Consider the following 22,046-nt stretch of genomic DNA (forward strand, 5'->3'; position numbering starts at 1 on the left):
GTTTTTTCAGTTCAGACCACCTTCTCTTGGTGAGATGTAAGCAAAGCAGTGGATCACTGCAGAAACGGGGCTATAGGAAAGGCATTATCTGGGTGGTGGGTGATGGAATTTTCCCTTTTGTGGCTTTTCTGGAGACCAGTGACAAGGACCTGTGACAGTGTCATTTGGTGATGGCACTCATGGGAAGAGAACATTTGCATGTACATTTCTGTACCAAACCCTTACATTCATTTAATTATTTTCTTGCGCCAGTGGAACTATTTCTAAATAATTTAATTATTTCAGAGTGATGTGTTACTGCTCCAATATTTGTGTGTAGGGACAGGCAGCACATCCAGAGGGGATTGTAACTGGTGCGTGTATCCAAAATACAAAGGATACAAGGGATTATACGAGCCAAACCCCACAGCTGTGCCTGCTCTTAGGGACAGAAATTACCCTTAACAAGGAAACAAATACAGGAGGCATCCAAGCGGTGCTTCACATTCAGTTTAATTAGAACAGTGCTACTGATTAATTTGTACTTGGACATAATTTACCAACAGCATTAACGACACGAGCCATGGACAACGGTTTGGAAGGTGAGTCGGCCTATTGTGTAGTGACTTTTGGCAACAGTCCCGCTGCTCCGTTCGCCCCGGAGCTGCTCAGTACACGTGAACCATTCCGTACAGGAAAGTCCAGAACAGGACGTAGGTGAAGAGCCCTCCCACGAGCCCCCCCGTGAACAGGGGCCTCCGCGACTTAAAGTACTTGTTCCACCGCCGGCCGGCTTTCAGCACCAGCAGCACGGAGAGGAGGACGGAGGCCAGGAAGTAGAAGATGAAGCCGTGCAGGCCGGTGAGGCCGAGGATCCCCGCCGTGGCTCCCGACAGGGCGGACACCGAGGTGCGGCAATAGTCCAGGATGGCCGCGTTGCCCCGCACCGCCGCCTCGCTGATGAACTGCGGCCCCTCGCGCTTGGCCACCACGGTGGCCATGGCTCCTCGCCGGGCTCGGGCACCTCCTCGCTCGTACCGACACTGAGGTAAATCAAACACACGCTGTACGAACCTGCCCTCCCTCAGGCCGCCGGGAGAGCCCCGCCGCCTCTCCCGCCCGTCCTCCCCTTCCTCCATACCTCTCATCCACTGCGCGCAGCCCCGCCGCTCCGTCAGGCCTCGTACCGCGTCAAGGGACCCCGCACAGCGCCCGTCACCGCGGGCCGCCCGCCGCGCCCGGCCTGCCCCGACCGCGCCGCCGCCACCGCCCGGCCGCCATCTTGGCGTGAGGGCCGACGGGACGCGGCCGCGCGGGCGGGGCGCCGTGGGCAGAGCGGCTCCTGATTGGCTGATGGGGAGAGAGGGGCGGGGCCGGATTGGCTGGCGGGGAGTGAGGGGCGGGGCCGGGCGAGGCGCTTTTGTTCGGGCGGCGGCGGTGGCGACGGGGTGGACATGGCGTTCGTACCGGGACAGCCGGTCACCGCCGTGGTGGTGAGCGGGGACGGGACGGGACGGGACGGGACGGGACGGGACGGGACGGGACGGAAGCTGCAGAGCGGGACGGGGCTGGCAGGGCCATGTCGTTCGTACTGGACCAGCCGGTCACCGCCGTGGTGATGAGCGGGGACGGGAGCGGTGGGCATGGCGTTCCTAGCGGGCCAGCCGGTCACCGCTATTCGGGAGATACCGCTGCTGGGCGGGATGGAGAGGGGGATGCCGGTGGTGCCCGGGAGCGCCCTGGGCGCTGTCAGCCGGCGGAGGTGCCGCCCCGGGGCAGCTCCGGGTGCGTGGAAGGAGCGGGCGAAGGGTCAGGGACGGGAGGCGGGTGGCGGAGCCGGTGCCGCCCGGCAGCGCCCTGCGGGCTGTCGGAGGGCGGCGGTGCCGAGGCAGCCCCGGTCCGCGGGCGAAGGGCGCGGCCGCTCGGTCCGAAGCGCCGCCGGCCCCGGTTGCCGCCTCGGCGGCCGCTCCCCGCCGCGGGGACTGTCAGATCCTCCGCCCGCGATACCGGCAGGGAGAACAGAGGGGAAACTCCGGCGGGCGGAGGGACCGATCCCTAGCCAGGGCTGCTCGGGTGTTGCTTAAAAAAGAGGGAGCGAATCCAGCCGAGACCCGCGTTCTCCCGGTACCGGGACGTTGCGGCAGCCGAGCCCGAGCTCTGTGCGGTGCCCTCTCTGCGAGGGCAGGATAAGCACCTGCTTGTCTGGGTGGGGTTTAGGAAGCAGAGCTTTAAAAGTGAGATAATGGCTTTAATCAACGCGCAGTGCAAGTGAGAGATTCTGTGCTTCCCCCTGGCTGGAGTGGTAACTGGGGCTGTGCTTGGGTGTGTGGCCCCAGCTTGAGGACACGGATGCTGTGTCCAGGGAGTGTGGAATTTAGTGGGGAAGTTCAGGATCTGTGTGACAGGGCTGTGAGAGGAGAATCGCAGAATGTTTGGGTTGGAAGGCATCCATGAAGGTCATCTCATTCACCCCACTGCAATGAGCAGGAACATCTTCCATTAGATAGGGTTGAAGCACCTTTTCAGAGGTTATTGTGTGAGTTAAGACTGTGGCTTTTCACCCTGGCTCAGGAATTGCACCAGCTGGCATTTCTACAGTGCTGACATAATGCACAAAGCTGGTGAGATGCCTTTGTGCATGGGGCAGTGAGGAGCCTGCCCGGGGTTACAAAAGTTATCCTGAAAAAGAACCATCCTAATAATAGGTTGTTATTCCTGCTGATAGGACTAGCAGGAACATAAGGCATGCGGCTAACGAGCAAGAGGAGGCTGGTCATGAGTGACTGCTGGTTATCAAGGCATGAGTCATGTTTAAAGAGACCTGCTCTGGTTTTACTGTTGTTCCCTTCTATTCCCAGGCAGGCAGGAAAGCTCTGAGTAATCGAGGTGCTGGCCTTTGTCGTGGGATCTCTGTCAAAGACAATCTAACTGGATCAGAAGTATCTGTGTCTGAAATGCACTTGAAATTTCTTCCACTTTTGCCACAGTACTCAGTTGTTTGATCTCTTTCTCTTTCCAGCAAAGAATTGAAATACATAAGCTTCGTCAAGGTGACAATTTGATTCTGGGATTCAGCATTGGGGGTGGCATTGATCAGGACCCTACTCAGAATCCTTTCTCTGAAGACAAGACAGACAAGGTCAGATAATCTTTTTCTGTAGCAACTCCCTCTCCCAAAGGCTGAGATACCAAATTAATCATCTGTCCTCCCCCACAGCTACTCTGTTGCCCCATTATCACTTGCAGGCTGACGTTATTCAAGTGACTCCTCCACTTTTTCTATTTTCCAACACTGCACAAGCCTGTTTCTAACTAAAATGTCATAATACACTACAGAGTTTGTTAGTGTTGTCAGTCAAATGGACTTTGGGTACTGAATCCTCCCATATTTAGTAGATGAACACTTAATTTTTTTTTTTTCCCCCAGGGTATCTATGTAACAAGGGTGACAGAGGGAGGCCCAGCAGAAGTTGCAGGACTCCAGATTGGAGATAAGATCATGCAGGTAAGCACCAAGACAAGACTGTACTGATGTAGTACCAGCTGCACAGTGCAGAGAAGCATCTACTGGGGAAAATAATCTTCTGGATACTTGCCAGGACAGTTTATGGGGTTTATAAATAAACTGAGCTTTGCCATAACCATATCCACTATGTGGTTATGACAGAACAGTTACAGGACACCTGTGAATCCCTGCACCTGCCTCATCTTATTTTTTTTTTTCCTCCCAGGTGAATGGCTGGGATATGACAATGGTGACCCATGACCAGGCCAGGAAGAGGCTGACCAAAAGGAATGAGGAGGTGGTACGGCTGCTGGTGACCAGGCAGTCCCTGCAGAAGGCTGTGCAGCAATCCATGATGTCCTAATCCATCATCCAGCTGGGGACAGGGTGGGCAGGGAGATGTATAGACTGGCATCAAAGAAAGAAACAAATATTAGACTGGAACAGGTTGTCTGGAAGGAGTGCATGTTCCTACCTGTGGTAAACACTACTCTTTTTTTTTTTTTATTTTAACTTCTTCTGGTGTAACTGGCAGTAGTAAAACAATACTCCCCTCAGCAGAGTGCTTCTCTGAAGTCTGCCCTGCAGGTACATGGCAAGACTTTGTAGTCATGGCTTTCAGGACAGGACAGACCCAAGTTATCTAAGAGCAGCTGGAAAAGCCTTAACTTGGACAGGATTCTCCTGTAGCACAAAAGCCTCCTATTTTAGGAGGAGATGTGGTTTTCTGCTATGGGAGACCAGAGGGTTTGCTGTGCCTAAGCTTTTAGAAGGGAGCTGTCCTGTCCCCACTGCTATCAAATCCAAATGCCAGAGTTAAGAGCTGCACAGTGCTGTGGGGAGGAGCACTGTACTAATCCTTCACTGTGTGTAAGATACAGAGTTTGGGGCATTACAGTTTCCTGCAAAGATTCCCTGGACAAAGCAACCTCTTCAAGCAGGGAACAACTGAGTAACACACAAGTGTTAGATCAGTGCCTGTGAAGTACACCACAACTTCATGACACTACAGTCCAGCCTCAGTAGCAGGGTAAAACCTGAATTCTCCTTGCTCCCAATTTGTACCATCAGATTATTTGAGTTTAATTTAAAGGAATATGGAGCAGGAAATAAAACAATGTTCCTGAATTTATCAGAAAAGCTGCTCATAGCTGTAGAGTTTTCAGTTGTTCATTCCACTTCTATCAGACTTGAAATGGGAGAGATTTTGGTTTGTCTTTTAGAAAACTTTGCTTCAAATCAGTGATTTATTGGATGGGAGAGATTAATATGCCAGTAATTTTCAGAAGTGCCTCTTGACCAAATTTAAACTAGTAGGATATTAAATGGTTTAAATCAACTTGCCACAGGACTGAAGATTCTTGCTGCAGCCCTAAGCCCATGATCTGGCATCCTGTGGTTTGCTAGCCAGCTAGTTTTACAGTTAAACATGGAGTTTTTAATCCTCTTCAGTTGATCTAGACATATCTATAGTTTCCTTAAGCAGCCTTGAGGTAAGCTGTTGTAAATAGAGCACGAGGAGGTGGCAGACTAATTTATTCAGTACCTTACTGCTGTGCCATGTACATTGTGATTGATGCATCTCAGACTATTCTGTGCACACCAGCAGATGCCTACTTACCAATTTTATATCTCTGGAATTACTACAGTCCTCCTTTGGAATTTTGTAACTTAAGAATTCAGTAGTAAATTTTAAGTCTTTCAAGTTGGAGTTATTTTTGTTACTATAAAGATACACTGCTATTTGTACTGCTTTTTTTCACTTGATTTTACACACAATAAAATAGTTTTTCTGACCTGTTTCTCCTTACATTTAAGAGTGCCACATCACTTGGGTGCCTCCAGCTGAGACATTTTTTTGGCTCCAGAGTAGATTGTGAAATTACTGAGGTCAGTAAGGTCTGGTTTCACTGGTGGGGAACTGTCAAACCTCCCCTGGGATCTAGTTTTCCTTAGGGTGACACCTAGAAAGACACATTATATACAAATGCCTAGATTGCCTTCTAATTACTTGTCTTAGGACCTTTGAAAGAGCTTTCAGTGAAATAAAAATGCAATTTCTGTTAAGATTTTTTTTTATTAAAGAGTTCAAATTTTAATATTTGTGCATTTGTTACCAACCTCATTATTGTGATGTACCACTGTGGCCAGCCTGAGTGGTAGTGGACTGTGAGCTGTCTGGGAAAGGTCAGCAGCATTTGGATCCAGACAGTCTTCAGTCATTACTTAAAGATAGGAAGTAGTTGCTTAAACGTGATCTCAGATTTTTGGAAGACAGAACTCTGCTCTTTGTGCTTCACCTCCAATAAGAAAGACATCATTTGGTCTTTCTCTTCCCTGTGGTTGGTGAAAAAAGAGCCACGTGTTGCTTGGACAGCTCTCACTGAGCTGTGTGTGCAGCTTCAACAGGCACGAGTGTCCCAGGTGCAGCTGAGAGCTCGCTGTCCTTAAGGCATCTGGCAGTCAGTGCTTGGCAAGGCAACAGTTTGTGGTCCAGCCCAGAGAGGATCAAGTCACAGACAGAGATCAGAATCAGTACTTCTGGGAAGTGGCAGCAAGAATGCCCTCAGACAGGGTAGGGACAAGTTCAGTTTAAAGTTTCAGTGATGTTTGTTATTCACAAGGTTCATATCCTCGTCTCCTGTACAAGCAGTAGTGCTGGACCATGAAAACAATATCAAAGATGATGGAGAAAACACCCAGGCCAAACTTGGTTGGATCTCCAAAGATTAACCTCCACTCATCTGTCAAACACAAAATTAGAGTTAAGTCTGATTCCTCAAGTGTAGTCTTGTCTTAAGACACTTTAGAGAAGTTCCTGTCTGTTACCTGGACTGCTCAGATCCACCTGACTGCAGAGCACATCTTACGCAAAGCTAATTAATAACTGTTAATTAATAATTAATAATGTTCCTGTGGTTTCCTCAGGATGGCTACTTCATTTTATATCTTGAGGGGATATGAACAGATTCTTTATCCTTTCTCTAAGAACATCTCCCCACAACACAGCACAAGCACCATTCTTCTGAGATAATTTTGTTTATATCTGCTTTGTCATGGGACCTCCCACCCCATTAAGACAGGCTCCAGCACCTCAGTTCCAGGCTCACCATTGTTGTATGACTGCAAAAACATCTGGAGAAGGCTGAAGCTTCCACCAGTGAAGTCCAGTAACACATTTCCAATACTCCATCCCTCAGTACTCTTCCGATGGAAATTCATGTAGGCCTGGGAAGTGTGACAAGAAGTCAGTCAGTGTCATGCACAGTCAATTTGGGATTGACTTTCAAGCAGCTTTCAGTACAATTCTACTGGTTTGTCACTATTAATAAATAATCACTGGTGGTTTAGTCTCTTCAGACTTTCAAGAGCACACACTGCAGGGTTAGGGTGGCAGGGATGTGGAATGCAAGCAGAATAATTCAGATTTACCTGTGGGAAGTATTTTATCAGTGTGACTGCTAACTTAATGTAGGAGAAGCAGAACAAGAACTGCAGCCACGTCATCTCCTCAGCTGCAGCCAGGAACAGTGTTGTGAAGGTGAAGATCCAGGCAAGTGCCAGGAGTCCAACAACAACTTTGGATACTTTTTGGCCTGCTCTCTGAAATAGAAATACAGATATCGGCCAGGTCACACGTCCCCAGACACAAAGATCCAGTTTGCTCAGGACCCTGCAACACTACAGTCCAAACCTGTTTTGCCAGTCAGGCTGGTACCACAGGAGTAAAATTAAGCAAGTGCTGCAGCAACCAGATGGAGGTTTGCAAGAGCTGCTGAGCAATATTCATATCAATAATTTAAAACACTGCTGTCCTTGAGCAAGGAGGAAACACTATTCTTGAGTATTTATGGTGCACAATCTGTAACAAATCTCCAAAATTCAATCTGATGAGATCAAAAATTCCTGGATGAGCAAAAGGCTGATAATACCATTACGGCAAAAGATTTATGTTTGCTTTCTAATTCTTCACTAGAAAAGTCTGTAGTACCTGGCAATGATGCTAGATGGGCTGTTACAGTTTTAGGTTTAGCATGACCAAAGGAAGAACCCCAAGAGAGAAACAGTTACCATCTAGAAAAAATTGGCTTGGTCAGATGAGAGGCTTTTACAATGAAAATTAAACAAAGAACCACCTGACTGGCACAATCAATGGGATTAAGTAAGAACCCCTTGACTGCAACAATCAGTCTCACTTGAAAAGCTGTGAATTATGAAAGAGCATTTACAGCTGTTTTAGGAAAGAAGTTGAAAAAACCCTGTGTTTGAATTGCAGGGAGTATCTAAAGTCCTATCACAGCTTGAAGAATGCTCCAAGAAAACAGCAAAGCATTTGTGCTGTGAAGAGCTGTAATCTATGTGTTGGCTACGGATCTGTTTGGGAACTTAATGAACTTGGCTGTTTGCCTCAGTTATTTCGAGTCCCTAAGGAGTTTACTTATGAGCTCGGAACATCCACGAAGCTGAAGTAGATAAGGTTAGTGAGGTGCTAGCTCAGGAAAGATGAAGGCAGCTGGACTGTGAAGCCCGGCTCCTGGAAAGGCCGGTGGAAGTGTGGAATTTGGGATTTTGGAGCCCGAAAGGAGCGGGGAGGCGCCCGGCAGAGGGAGCTCTGGCAGAGCCCACAGGTGAGCCCAGCACTCAGACCCACCTCGTAAATGCAGCACTGAATGATGGTGAGGAGAGTCAGGGCTACTGCGTGGAGACTGAAGAAAACATCATTGATGGCCACAGGGTTCACCCCGCTGGGATAACTGACCAGGAATTCCTCCTAAAGGTAAGAGAAGGCAAAACCAGCCACGTGTCTTAACTCCTGTCTGCACATACCCACTCCCCAGCACGTGTTAAGAGAGAATCATGCTCACCTTAATCAAGGGAATCCAGAAGAGCCCCACATTAAACACACTGTATGCTATAAAGCCAGTGAGGTTTAATGCTATAAAGTCAAAGCTGAGTCCAACAACACTAGAGAAGAGAAAAAAAAAATAAAATAAGTATGCATTAGAGAGTTACAGGCAGTTCCAGGGACAAACTGACCCTGAAATTTACTGATTTATTTGCAGTTTCTGGTGTAAGCAAAAGCTTCAGGCATTGTCACCACACAATGCTGTGAGTTTATCAGGAGGCTGGGTGAAGTAACAGAGCTCTCACGGGTCAGTCTGTGTCTCTGCTCTTTAACTGCACCCCTCCATGAGCTCAGCCTGTCTGATAAAGCCCTTCCAGTGTGAATCCATAAAGCACAAGTGCATCATTGCCACATCAAATTGTTTCATTTTCACACATGAAAATGTTCCTACTTCGAGTGACTTAGCTCAAAGGGAGCTGCCCTAATTATGACACTACAAGGAGGTGTCTGAGAAACAGCTCTCAAGGCTGGTAATCTTTGAAATCACAGAATTCGAAATCATCTGGCTCAGATGATATCCAAATTCATATTGGATGCCTCATCTTAGGATCAGGTGTTTGTAGGATGCACTTGGTTTTCCTCTAACCTGCATATATATTGCACTGGGGCTGCAATTATTCAGACCCTACCCTTGACTTTTTCCTCATCTTTCCATGGACAATTCCCAATAACCAAGATGGGAGTAACTGAAGCTATGAACATGATTTGCAAAGTGCTTTGGTGACTTGCAAACACATCTCTTTACCTTTTCCGTCGCCAGTTCTCAAAGAGTTGAGGATAAAAGGAGATGGACCAGGCAACGAAATAGATCCAGCCAATCACTTCATCAGCATATCTCACTATGATGCTGTGAATCACTTGAAATTGAATCCTGGGCCTGATGGTTAATGCAAAAAGAATCAGTTAATTTGTGCTTTTTTCAGGAGATTTTATCTTGTTCTGCTCTGAGAGAGGAAATACAGTCCAGGTGTTGAGACCAGACAATAAAGATTCGCTTGGGTTCAGCTGAGTTGCTCCCCTTTTCATTTGTGACTTTGGGACACCTCCCACTCCTGAGTGTTTCGATCCTTTTACCACGGGAATGCTCCCAAAGGTCACTTTGTGCCTGTGGTTTCCTCTCTCTCAGCACAGGGTGTGTTAGGCAAGCGCAGAGCTGCACTCCTCATGATCGTGCTGCCCTGTGAGTGTCCCACGTGCTCACCTCTGCCTTTGCCTCGAGTCTCAAAAGCAGAAGCAAAACAAGGAAGTAAAACAGAAGTATCCTGTTGCTCAGTAACAGCTGGGCTACAAGCAAATAGAATCCAGCTTTCTCCATCTGGCTGGACTTCTCCTAGGAGGGAGAACTGGCATCTGCGAGCTCCCCTAATTGACACACCCCAGGAACTCCAGAACAAATCCTGCACAGTAAGAACAGTATCCCACTGGACACTGACAGCCAAATGCTTCCCAGATCAGGAAAGCTGACATGTGATCCTCATACTTTTGGGAGGCACTATTAAAATCAGACTAAGGAGCCGTGAGAACTCAGTCATCTTGTAATTAAATCTAAGACACCACTCTGCCTCTGTGCCCTCTATTTATCTGAATACCTGAGGATTTGCTGTAGGGTCACCATATCTTCCTACCCCACCCATGGCCATTTAACTCTTAGAAGTTGTTACCCCAACTTTTAGGGAGCTACAGGATAGCAAGTAGAACAAAAAACCTGTTTCTTACCCAGTTAAGTTGGAATTATTGGCATAAAGGTAAACTGTTACTTGTCCCACATCATCTGCTTTCACTTGGAAGTCTGCTTTAGTGTGACCTGCAGGGAACTGTACCTGCAAGGCAGAGCAGAGGGAAGAAAGAAGAGTTGCACCATAATAGCAGGAGCTTTTTGCATAAGGTTACAAGTCTGTTCTGTCACTTACCTCATCAGGAAGTTCAATGATGGTGCTGTGCTTTGAGGAGTGTGTAATGTTAAGAGTTATCACCAGTGTCTCATTTAGTGGAGCCCTGAGAAGGCAGAAAAAACAAGTTAGGCTGGTGCCTGAGTTCAGAGGTTGCTTCAGGGCTGCAGAGGAACATCTGTTCAGTCCTCTCATATCTGAGCAGCCCACACACAACAGAACCTGCTTCATACTCAGAGGAACCAGCACCAAAGTGTGTGAGTATTGCACTGGTTGTTTTAGGATCCAGTGATGGTTGTATGGCCACATTGTACCTCCCTCTTCTCCACACAAGTGGCAAAGTCACCAAAGGATCCTGTCCTCTCCTGTCCTGGTGCTCATTACCCTTTGCTGAAACAGGGCAGAAACAAGGCACATGTACTCGGGGTGATGAAGGACAGAAATTATAGCAGAAAGACAAAACAAAACAAATAAAACCTTTCCAAGTGACATGGTCCTGCACAGCTTTCCTAAAGAACTCCACTGAGCATTTGTTCAGGATATGATCCTTCTAGGAAATGCAAGTTTCTCTTAAGCATCAATTTTTAGAAATGGAGGAACTGTAAATTTACTTATGGAGGACAGCCCATGTTCCAAAGGGAAAGTAAAGCTGCAATCATGATTTTACCTTAGAGAGATAGTGACGTTTGTTGAACTTCCACTTTCTAAAGAAACCACTTCAGGGACTGACAACACAATGGCTCCATCTGGGGGGGAGAAAAAAACACCCACACAAATCTCAATTACTATCAACAGCTCCTTCAGAAGAACAACCTATTTATTTTTGTGCCATAAGCATTTTACCCATCAGTACCTGCAGTATCAGATCAATCAGACAAGTATACAGGATAAAAAACAAAGGGGGAGTACAGCTTATTTCAAGGCAACCAAGCGACTCAAAAAGAGAAGTAAATAACTGTCACTTGAACATGTGGCAAGGAAGTAATTAAAATGCTTGATGTGCAACAAAAGTTCATGCCAAGGGAAGGTTAGAGGGTACTGCAAACCCACACTGGTTCTTGATGTGATTCTGGTGATTTAGGAGACATAAACGCCCCAAATTTAATATAAAATAGTTTATTGGACCACAAATTCAAGCCAAGTACCCAGATGTCCAAGAGAATGTACATTTACAGAAACAGAGAGAGATACAGGTTGCACAGGTTGGCCTGGACGCTTTTTTTCTCTGTTGCTCCATATTACACAGTGTTCCTTTGGAGTGCAAAGGAGCTCCCCGGGCACTATTTAATCTGCAGAAGTGATTTTGGAGCATGAGGAGCAGAACCAGTGCCTCAGTACGGTGTAGGAGCACAAGAAGCCGAGGTAACTTGTGAAAGAAGAGTTGATGGGAAATGTGGCACAGGTATCCCTGGAGAGATGCAATGGGCTAACTAAAGAGCTGCCTTTTTCCATCTCTGACTGGTCTGGAGCCCTGTGGGCCCGAGCTGGGCTGACCAAACACTCACCGCCAGGCCCCAGCAGCGCCAGCGAGAGGCTCATCAGAGCGGGGAGCAGGTATCGCGTCTTCATGGTGGAAAAGCTGCCGAAAAAGCAGGGAGACGCTTCCCTCAGCACCCACCCGGCAACACAGCCCATCCCCTCCGCTGGAAGCCGCGGCAAACAGCTCCCTCCGCAGCACCACGGCCCCCAGCCCGGCCGAGGGACCCTCAGCACCCTTCGGAGGGCACCGATTTCTCCGTCCCGCTGCCAGCCCGGCCGCCCGGGGCACATCTTTACCTCAGCGCTGCTCCCGTGACGGAGCCACCCCACCCCAACGCGCGGGACTACAAATCTCGGCAGCCCCCGCGCCCCCGCCAGACCCTCGCCGCCGGCGCCGCGCCGCGGTGCACTCTGGGACTTGTAGTCCTGCCGCTTTCCCCTGAGGAGCCCCGGCAGAGCGGGGTACCCGGTGCTTTGGAATGCACCGCTGCAGAGCCGCGGTACCGGGGAGCTGGCGGGAACCCACCTTCTTCAGCACCCGGCGCCGTCCCGGTTCTTCCCTTTTCAGCTCTCACGTGAGACTCCCCGCCCAGCGCCCACCGCGTCGCTGCGGCCGCCCCCGGGGGCCATCTTGGGTGTGGCGGAGTGAGGCCGTGAAGGGGGGCAGAGCTGTGAGCGGAGAGACAGGGCGGGCTCGGCGCCGTGGTGGTTTGGCTTTGAGAAAAAGCGTGGTTGATTTAAAGCTGCGCGGGTTATCTGGAGAAGGGGCGGTTTGTCGTTGTCAGAGTGGAGGGGTAGTGTCCGGGCAGCGCTGAGGGCAGGGAGGCACCTTCAGCCTGAGGGCGAAGTTCAGGTCGCGCTCCTGCCCTGCTTTGGGAGCCGTGTGCGGCACCGGGAGCCGTGTGGGGCTCGGGCGGCACCGGGAGCCGTGTGGGGCTCGGGCGGCACCGGGAGCCGTGTGGGGCTCGGCGGCACCGGGAGCCGTGTGGGGCTCCGCATGGTGGGTGTTGGTCCGCCTGGACAAGGTGACAGCCATCCCCTCATGGCCGCGGCGGGCCATGGGCCCACCTGTGTGCTGGGCATTGACCTGGGCACGACGTCGGTGAAGGCAGCGCTGGTGACAGGGACAGAGCGAGGGCTGGCGCTGGCACAGAGCTGCTCCAGGGAGACGCAGGCATACAGCGATAGCCTGGGAGCGGCGCCGCAGGTAAGGGCTGGCAGCGAGTGCTGAGGGAAATTGCAGGACACCGGCTTTGCCTTGCAGTGCCGCTTTGTTCGGGACATTGGACAGAGTCCAGGGGCTTTTCCTGGGTTGTTTTTGTGCCTAGGTTGGCAGCATGTGTCTGGATGTTAAAAAGCAGAATTAAAATACCCCCTGCTCACCGTTCAGGGAAGTCAAGCAGAGCTGCTCGACTTAAGAAGGACCCAGGTTTTGAAAAATTGCCTAAGACACACTAAAATTATTCTCCTATGAGCCACTGCCTTACCTTTGACACTCCCAGTCAGGAAACAGCAACCACTTGTCAGCTGGAAGGGTATTTTATTTTACACTTCATTGTGAGGTGTAATCATAACTGGAAACTCCCTGTGGAAATAACCAGGAACAAGTGCTCCTGTTAAAGGTCTTTACATCCATAGTGTTGGTCAATCAAAAAAAAAAAAAAAATTAATCAGAATCATAAAAAATGTGCACCATTTCTGATACCAAGGATACCAAACAGGCCAACCCTCCTCCTTCTGATTTATGCAGCTTAAAGTACTTATGCACAAAGTTCACATTTATTTGTTGACTCTGTTGCAATAGTTTTGTAATCTTCAAGCTGGTCTTTCAGAAAGTAACCTAAGCCTTTCAAAGTGTGCAAGCTTCTCCTGGGGAACAGTTGGGTCAGTTTGCTGGGTGGTTCTAGGAATAGAATATCCAGAAATGGAATATCAGCATCATCAAAATCATCAGTGAGTAAACAGGGAGGAGCTTTAGGAAGAGGTAGGGGAGCCTGCACACCTGCCAGAACACATGGATAATTCTCTTTGTGAGGAAAATGAAGAGCAGTAGGTAGGGTGAATTAATGAAAGCTTGTAGTCAGTGGTGATGGATTTTTTAAAGTTATGGTTGAGTTTGATTATTTAGGAAATTAAAAATTATTTGGCCTTCAGTTTAAGAGGCTCAACTTGCTAGTATTGATTTTTAGTTTTTGTGGGTTTGTGGGGTTTTCTGCAATTTTTCTTTTCTTTTCTTTTTACAGTTTGGCAGTGAATATTCCTCTAATAAATGCTATTGAACTAAGTGAACTCTGGCTTTCACTTCTGACTGAAACAACCTTGCTTAATAAATACACTGAGTGACTCCTAATGGCTTTGTGCTCAGGATAATGTTTTGTGGTTGCAGGGAATGGAGCAGGATGTCCAGAAAATCATAAGAGCATTGAATGAATGCCTTGCTGCTCTGCCTCAGCAGCAGCTTCAGCAAGTCACCCACATTGGTATTTCTGGACAAATGCATGGGGTTGTGTTTTGGAAAAGTGATAAAGGTAACATTAATTCTTTAACATTCCTGCTCAGTGTATTGTGATGCAGAAAATGAAATTGTAGCAGGGAAGTGATTCTGTGATTAAACTGCTGCACCACTTTGGTCTTCTCTAAAACAGAATTAACAGGAGATCTCTTACGGGAATTTTTGCCTTTTTTTTTTACTGAAATTTCGGCCACTCATTATAGTTAATGATAAAGGATTTAGCCTAATGACATCCCTGCAGAGTCAGCACAATTATTAACACGAAGGAGGAATAGCATATTTGTGGCTTGTTAATTGTTTCTCCATCATGTGCTGTCTGCTGCCATTTGAAAGAACTTCTGCATCATGTGAATAACTTGGAGGGGGATTTTATTCACCTCATAAAACCCTTACCTAGATGCTGTCCAGCATCTCAAAAACTCTGGTTTTTTTCCCCCCCCAAAATCCCAAGACTTTTTTTTTTTCCCCCTAGGAAGTAATACATAGACTGTCATGTTGCATTTATTTTGTTGCTTATGCTTGTGTTAGTAGGAGCTGAGAAAGGACTGTGGTCAGGATTGTGGATGCTCAGCTGCTTGCCAAGACCTCAGAAACAAAATCAGCTGCAGTGAGGTAGTCATGTGGGGCTTGGTTGTGCAAATACTGAGATAATCCTTGTGATAGTGAGGATATTTGAAGAATCCAGGCCTTGGATTGCCAGCCCTGTGAGATAGGGATGGATTATCTTCTTGGCTAATGCCTTATAAACCTACTGAAGTCTAAGGCTTCCAGAGTGTGGGTCCATGCCTTCTTTCATTTAACCCTGTAATGTGCTCATCTGGACAATTACACAAGTCTTATTATAACAGGAGCTATGCAGATTAAGTAAAGATTTATTGTAAACCACAGAGCAGATTTCCCAAAAGTGCTGGTCACTGCCTGTGACCAGTCAGGGTCTTAATTGCTTCAAGAGGCACTGTACTATTCATTACTGGCTGCAATTTTACATTAAATACTAAAAATGATTAGAAGGAAAGAAGTCCAAGGGCTGATGGACTGAAGGAGCTGCTGTTGCTTTCCAGCTGTCCCAGGAGCTGCATAACAAACCTCATGTATTCATAGACAAAGATTCTTATGTCATATTGGTAAATATTTTATGTCCTAAAGCCACATGCCACTTTAGTTTGATATCTATCAAGTGAAAGAGGGTGTTTGCTCTCATTTGTTTTGAGTGGCCTAAGTGAATCCAGGACCTTTGGGACACAAATAAAAATTTTAATGGCATCCTTTAGGGTTAGATTTATGACTAATAATATTTCTTAGAATCCATTTAAAACTAGAAAAGCAAGCCAATTGGAAATTCAGTTCAAACAGATTTGATAGAACAGGGAATTGAGGGAACTGAACAAGAAAAAGTATGTGTTTTGTTTTGCATGTTTCTCATGGCACCTCCCAGCCTTCAGGGCTGCTTTTTGCTGTGTGAGTTTGGCTTCCAAGCCCTGTATCCAACCCAAGAATTATGTTTTTTAGCCATATTTGTGGCTCTCTTGACTCTCTGCTCCCTGGTCAAAACCCAAGAGTTCCAGAGTGAGTGACCTGTCCTGTCCCTGCCCTGTGTCCAGGGATGGCCTGGGAGAGGTCACAGCTGTGCCCTGGAATGTGCTGGCAAACAGTGCTTCAGCCCAGCCTCTCCTCTTCCGTGAAAGAATGTGAAGGGTTCCTCAAAGCTGTGGTGCTCTCTGCTCAAAAGGAACGTGCTGGACTGGGAGAATGAATTAAAGCCTGAATTCAACCCTGTCCTACCTTTGGTGAAGCTTTGTTGTGTGTACCATGAGGGTTTTACTCTTTAGTACTTTGCAGTCCACTGCTTAATACTCACAGATCCAGATTTCTTGTTGCTTTGGCTCCAGAGGTGATGCAGTGTTGCTGTTAGGAACACAAAAGAATGAGCAGGCAGCAGAAAGGTCAGCAGGGGAAACTCTGAACTTTATTTTTCTGACTCCATCTTACACACACTTTGACAAGCAGGCCAAAGATCTGCTGCACAGGCAGCCACCTCTTCGACCTCGTTGGTGAACATCACCATCAATCATCCTTCTCCTCCCAGAGGAGAAATATGTCAACAAAGTAGATAAATTCTAAAAATACACCTCGTTTTCTTGAAGCTGTGTGAGAACAAAATGCAAACAGTGAAGAACAGGCAGACTTGAAGCAACAATGCAGCTTTGTGCTGTCCGTCCTGGGCTGTTCCTTACTGAGGCAGCATTCTGCAGGTGATGATGTGGCACATCCCAGCCGTGGTTTTTATGTGAGAGCTGCCATGCCAGCCCCACACAGCAGACTGTGGTTGGGTTTTTTGTGAGGGTCACCTGTTATTTAAGTTGTATCTTTAATGTCTCTCTTCAAGAGAAGGAAGGCTTTGGATACCATTCTCTGTTACAAAGGGCGATTTGCATTATGATGTTATCTAGGGCTGAAAACGAAGACTAATTTGATTACAGTCTCTGTTTCTGATCTGTTTAACAAATTATCAGTTGTGTGCAGAAATGAGGAATGCCAGGCAGGCTGTGCTGAAGGGAGTCACTGGATTTCTCGGATTCTGTTTTGTTTCCAGGTTGCAGGTGGTCAGAGGGTGGCCCAGGCCCTGCCTTTGAGCCAGAGCAGGTCAGTCACCTGGTGACGTGGCAGGACGGCCGCTGCAGCCCCTCCTTCCTCACTTCCCTTCCTCTGCCCCAGTCACACGTCAGCCTGGCTACAGGGTTTGGATGTGCCACAGTCTTCTGGTATTCAAAGAACAGGTACATTGCTGCTCTAAAGGCTGGTTCTCATCTGGAATTTATGTGACAGTTAGTATTCTTGTGGCACGTTAGTGCTGCTGCAGGCTGAGGGGCTGCGCTTCTCCATTATCATAATCTTAATTGAGTAGTCAAAGAATATTTAAAATGGCAGTATTTAATATAAGCTATGTGCAACTAAGCATGCAAGAGTCTCTGACCTTGTAAAAATACTACAGATCTCTAATAAAAGGATAAGCTTTTGGCTATATAGGAACAGAAGCTTTAAAGTATCATAAAATAATTCTAGTCTGTAATACTGCTCAGAGGAGCTCTGCAGTTTGAACATTGTCATTTTGCCTTGTGCTGCTTTGTGGAAAGTACAGACATGCTTAAAACAGTAACAGAGTTGCTTGGTCTGGTTGCTGCCAGATGCTAAAACAGAGTCTCTAAATTAATTTCAGTTCCTTCCTTCCTCAGACACTGAGATAGATCCTCATGAGGTGACACAAATGCTCTGCTTTATTGTGGCATGTTTGCAGAACATATAATTTTTCATTTATGATTTGGTATCAGCAAGATTTGCTCTTCAGTTTCATCTTTCTGAGCCAGTCTCTTCCTCTGCAATGAGTTCAGGTTCAATAAATGGGGAAAAATTTATTGGACTTTGTTTTTTTCCACTGTGTGTCCAGCAGATATGTGGAGCATGGTGTGATCTTTAGAGCTGCATAAGTCATGAGTCCAGCTGCTTTGTTTTGCTTCACATTTGGTACATTCCCATTCATGTCATTTGTGAATCCCAGAGCAAGTGGGAATTTGCCTATTTTTCAATAATGCTCCAGGATCAACAATGCTGTTTTATTTCACACAAATAATTACTGCTTTCCTGGTAATTCTTTCAATGATGTGCTTTTGAACCTAGACACCCCATTCCTTAAAGCTGGAGATAAGTATTGCTGCAGCTTGGATAACAAATTCCATTTAAAAAACCAAACCAAAACAATAAAATGCAGGTTGATCACTGGGGTGGCTGTTTGATATTTAAATAGACCCACGTTGGAAGTTCCCCTAGCAATGAAAGTTGTCTTCTCTCACTGCCTTAAAGCAAAACCCCCTTTTTTATTTTCTTTTCTTCAAATATCTCGTTTAAAAGTCCAGATTTTCTGAAGGCTTATGATGCAGCTGGTACCATCCAGGACTACGTGGTGGCCATGTTGTGTGACCTGAAGAAGCCCCTCATGTCTGTCCAGAATGCTGCCAGCTGGGGATATTTTAACTGCAGGAACAAGAGCTGGAATACTGACATGTAAGTGCCAAGGCCATTCAGTGGGGTTTGTGCCCTACTTGTCTCAGGCACTGTGAGCACCTCTTTGGGCCCTGACTGTTGATGACACATAGAAAGGGATTGAAAATTATTCCTAATCAATGTGGCCTGTACTGAAGAGCTATTGAGAGTTTACTCTGTTTAAATCTGATAAAATCTGGCCCAGTATTTTTAGAAATACCTGCAAGCAGCAGAGCTGAGAGATTTATCAGTGATTCCAGCTGTTCTCTCCCTTTCTGTGGAGGGGTGGGATGGACAAGCACAGCCACAATGTTACCTGTGCCATTGTAAACAGTTACCACTCTCTAGTTCTTTCAGCTGAGCTTCATGCTAAGACTTGTGATAATACTTAAGAGCTATTAATCTACAGGAAATCTTAGAAGGAGTCAGTTCATTTATTTTACTTATTTATTTTAATGATTTGCTCTTTCAGGGCTGAGTGCTAAGGCCTTATATATTTCAGGGCTTAGGTTAGGCCAGGACTGCAAAGTGAAAGATCTTCTCATCCAGGTATGAAAGAGTGACAGAAATTTGCCTTTTGCTGACTGAGCTGTTACTAATGTGGTGGTGGTGTTGTATCACCAGCAGCTGATTGTGTAAGCAGTTTGTTGGACCTAACTCTTCATGATTTTGTCGTGGACTACTAATTGCATGACAACTGAAGTTCTTTGATACTTAACTGCACTTTTTGCTGGTTTTGTGATTGTCCCTTCACCCTGGACCTGCTTGTCCATATGACATCAGTAGGTTAAACTTGCTGAGCGTGTACTGTATAGTCTCAGGTGCTCAGATTGCATAGAAAGGAAAATTATTTATTCTTCCAGACTGGTTTACCTAGCCCACTGGACTGGACTGGAATGCTGGCCCTGTCCAAGACAAAGCTTTCTAAACAGGTGAAAGCATCCATAAATCCAGCAGCCACAAATGTGTGGCCAGGTTCATCTGTGACTTCAAAGAATCTTTTGTAGTAATGCCACACATTCCTAAACTGCTTTATTCCAATAATGGTGTTCTGCTTCCAGACTGAAAAAATCTGGCTTTCCTGTGCACTTGCTCCCAGAGGTGGGAGACCCTGGCAGCATTGCAGGCAGGACAACCTGTGCATGGCATGGAATACCCAAAGGAGCAAAAGTGGGAATTGCTCTGGGAGATTTCCAGTGCTCTGTTTATTCCTGTCTGACTGAGAGGACTGATGCAGGTATGGTCACTTTTGGTATCTAATTTGTTCTTCTCATTGTTCTCCTTCATTGTAGCTTAGTAAAACATTGATTATTTTATTTTTTCCTTTTTTTGTGTGTGTGTTTTAGTTCTTAATATCAGCACCTCTGCTCAGCTGACCATCTCAATGCCCCTGGGTTTCCAGCCTCCAGAGACACCAGATCCTTCCTCAACTGTCACTTATTTTCCCTACTTCAATGGAGACTACTTGGCAGTGGCAGCATCACTGAATGGAGGGAATGTCCTTGCAACATTTGTGGGAATGGTGGCACAGTGGGCACAAGAGCTGGGTGAGTCATTCCAAGGGGAGTTGAAGCACGAAACTGAGGTTGATCATCAAGGTAAAAGGAAGCTGAGGCAGAGGATCAAGCCTAGAGCTGTTCCATCATGCCATAAAGGGAACAAGGATGTAATTCCTGGGTCATTCTTCCCAGAGCTCTGGAATTTCCTGCTGAAGCTTTTGAACATGCTGGGGCAGTCATGCTTGGACTCCACATTCATATTCCCTCTAGGCCTTCTTTTGTTTCAAGGACAGAATTATCTTGTGCAAGTTAATTTTCAGAGGGCAAGGTTGGCAGATTTGAGGACAACAGCCTCTAATTTTGTGTGACTGCAGTCCAAAGGAGTCCTTTTGGTGCTTATTTTACAGCACTCTAATGGGTTTTAAGACTCAGACTCATGGAACATCTTTTAAGTGCTTTAAGCATGGCAGTCACAGGTTTTTTAATAATCTCTTGGGTTTTGCTCTACAGAAATGAGATTTGAAATTGTTCTTTCAGGAAGTACTCGAGGTGAATGTTGCATTCACATGGAAGCAGAACCCTGCTGTTAGCCCTTTTAAAGATACTATTTTGTGGAACTTAGCACAGTACAGGCAAGGAGTAGCTGCTGTTGTCAGGAAAGGCAGTTGCTGTAATCAGAAAAGGGTTTCTGGTATTGCACATTCTGGATACAATCAGATAGGAGAATTATGCTTCATAATCTTGGACACGAAATTACCTTTGGGGCACGGAAAAAGACCTCCAACATTTTGCTGACCAGGTGCATCAGTGTCCATTGTAAGTGTCCACATGTGAGATGCAGCAGACCCTTTCCTGTCAGTAACACGGTGTTTCCCATCTGCAGGCCTTCAAGTTCAGGAATCTGCCATCTACCCAAGGATAATCCAAGCAGCCTTGGCCCAAAAGCACAGCAAGCTCTCAATCCACCCAACCCTATTTGGAGAGAGACACCTTCCTGAGCTGCTGGCATCAGTGAGCAGCATTGGTGCCTCAGAGCTGTCCCTGGGCCATGTCACCAGAGCCCTGTGCCGGGGGCTGGTGGAGAACCTCTGCTCCATGTTACCTGTGCAGCACCTGCAGGACGTGGGCGTGAGGAGGGTCCTGGGCAGTGGCAGTGCCCTGGCCAAGAACGAGGTGCTGAGGCAGGAGGTGGAGAGGGTTTTGCCATTCCCTGTGGTTTATGGGAAGGATGTGGATTCTGCTATGGGGGCAGCTATGGTGATGTTCCATAGTAAATAAAAGTCGTGATTTGGAGTGGCCTGAGATGCAGCTTCTGTTTTTTTTCCTGACTCTACAATGGGGTTTTTTTCCATTTTATTCCACACGCACTCTCACTCATTACAGTGGGACAAAGCCCCTGCATTTAATGTCTGCTTCTCCTGGGTCTGCACATTTTGTTGTTCTGTCATTCCCATTTGTGAAATGAGAAGTAATTATCACATTAAATGTATCTGAGTGACTAGGAAAGATCAATTAACTTCTTACATAAAAAGACACTTCTTGTGAGGCTCATTTTCCTGGTAGGAAATATGTTGGAAAGGACTGGGAGAGGTGAGCTGCTGTAACTTGGACTGGTGCATTTGTGCACTCCCTTAAAATGTCCAAGTTTTATCCCTTGTGTTATGCTCTTTGAATTTCTTTCTTCTCCTAGTCTTTATTTGAATGTTAAAACATTTATACTTTTCTGTCTACATGTATATTTCTTTTGCTCAAATGAAGTTGTGAAGCAAGTAAGATGTTTGATGTTATCTGGATACAGTTTCATTCCTAGGAAGCACATGTTTCCACTGGAATATGGACATGGATTCCTCTCTTGCTCATTAGCAGCATCAGGACTGACATTTTTATGGTGAGAAAGCTGTGCTGAGTTCTAAGATCTTAATTACAGAGATGGCTTCATTTCCATTCCATGTCATGTTTAGGGAACTGTTGGCATGTTACAGAGAAAATGTAGACTAAAGGTGTTGGAAAAAGTCTGAATTTGGTATATGTTGTTTTCCCTCTTGCACTATTATAAATATACTTTTTTTCAGCAGGTCTGCTTTCAGTTTTATTGACTAACAGGAAAGAGCTGATGATGCTGTTGCATCAAAAGCTTCTGCAGCATTTTGGATGCTGCTGAGGACCTGCCTATTGGTAATCCATATTTATGCATTAATAAACAGCCTTGTTACTCTGAGTACCACAGATCTAAGGAGTA

At 46.6% G+C, this 22,046-nt stretch overlaps 4 protein-coding genes across 5 annotated transcripts; 2 read left to right on the top strand and 2 right to left on the bottom strand.

Moving 5' to 3' along the window:
* Window positions 1-471: 471 nt before the first annotated feature.
* EMC6 (ER membrane protein complex subunit 6) lies at window positions 472-1,289 on the bottom strand. The gene is made up of 2 exons (XM_066333457.1): window positions 1,121-1,289; window positions 472-1,022 (listed from the first exon to the last, which is right to left on the bottom strand). Exon 2 carries the CDS (start codon window positions 978-980, stop codon window positions 648-650), a length of 333 nt encoding a protein of 110 aa, XP_066189554.1. The 5' UTR covers window positions 981-1,022; window positions 1,121-1,289; the 3' UTR covers window positions 472-647.
* A 72-nt stretch (window positions 1,290-1,361) lies between these two features.
* Window positions 1,362-5,551, top strand: TAX1BP3 (Tax1 binding protein 3). Of its 2 annotated transcripts, none has more exons than XM_066333463.1 (4): window positions 1,362-1,472; window positions 2,999-3,118; window positions 3,407-3,484; window positions 3,711-5,551. In XM_066333463.1, the coding sequence occupies exons 1-4, from the start codon at window positions 1,434-1,436 to the stop codon at window positions 3,846-3,848; spliced, it is 375 nt and encodes a 124-aa protein (XP_066189560.1). In that variant the 5' UTR covers window positions 1,362-1,433; the 3' UTR covers window positions 3,849-5,551. The 2 variants fall into 2 exon arrangements, with proteins under 2 accessions (XP_066189560.1, XP_066189561.1); XM_066333464.1 differs by lacking the exon at window positions 1,362-1,472 and adding an exon at window positions 1,558-1,596 and having other exon boundaries at window positions 2,998-3,118.
* CTNS (cystinosin, lysosomal cystine transporter) lies at window positions 5,545-12,353 on the bottom strand. Its single transcript, XM_066333462.1, has 11 exons — window positions 12,285-12,353; window positions 11,785-11,858; window positions 10,947-11,025; window positions 10,301-10,385; window positions 10,107-10,210; window positions 9,136-9,267; window positions 8,350-8,449; window positions 8,136-8,255; window positions 6,917-7,087; window positions 6,595-6,712; window positions 5,545-6,228 (listed from the first exon to the last, which is right to left on the bottom strand). Exons 2-11 carry the CDS (start codon window positions 11,846-11,848, stop codon window positions 6,098-6,100), a joined length of 1,104 nt encoding a protein of 367 aa, XP_066189559.1. The 5' UTR covers window positions 11,849-11,858; window positions 12,285-12,353; the 3' UTR covers window positions 5,545-6,097.
* A 78-nt stretch (window positions 12,354-12,431) lies between these two features.
* SHPK (sedoheptulokinase) lies at window positions 12,432-21,109 on the top strand. Its single transcript, XM_066333461.1, has 7 exons — window positions 12,432-12,965; window positions 14,145-14,286; window positions 16,864-17,047; window positions 18,177-18,329; window positions 19,370-19,545; window positions 19,655-19,855; window positions 20,691-21,109. The coding sequence occupies exons 1-7, from the start codon at window positions 12,756-12,758 to the stop codon at window positions 21,083-21,085; spliced, it is 1,461 nt and encodes a 486-aa protein (XP_066189558.1). The 5' UTR covers window positions 12,432-12,755; the 3' UTR covers window positions 21,086-21,109.
* Window positions 21,110-22,046: the final 937 nt, after the last annotated feature.

This window comes from Sylvia atricapilla, chromosome 20 (assembly GCF_009819655.1).
Source record: "Sylvia atricapilla isolate bSylAtr1 chromosome 20, bSylAtr1.pri, whole genome shotgun sequence".
Classification (NCBI taxonomy): Eukaryota; Metazoa; Chordata; class Aves; order Passeriformes; family Sylviidae; genus Sylvia; species Sylvia atricapilla.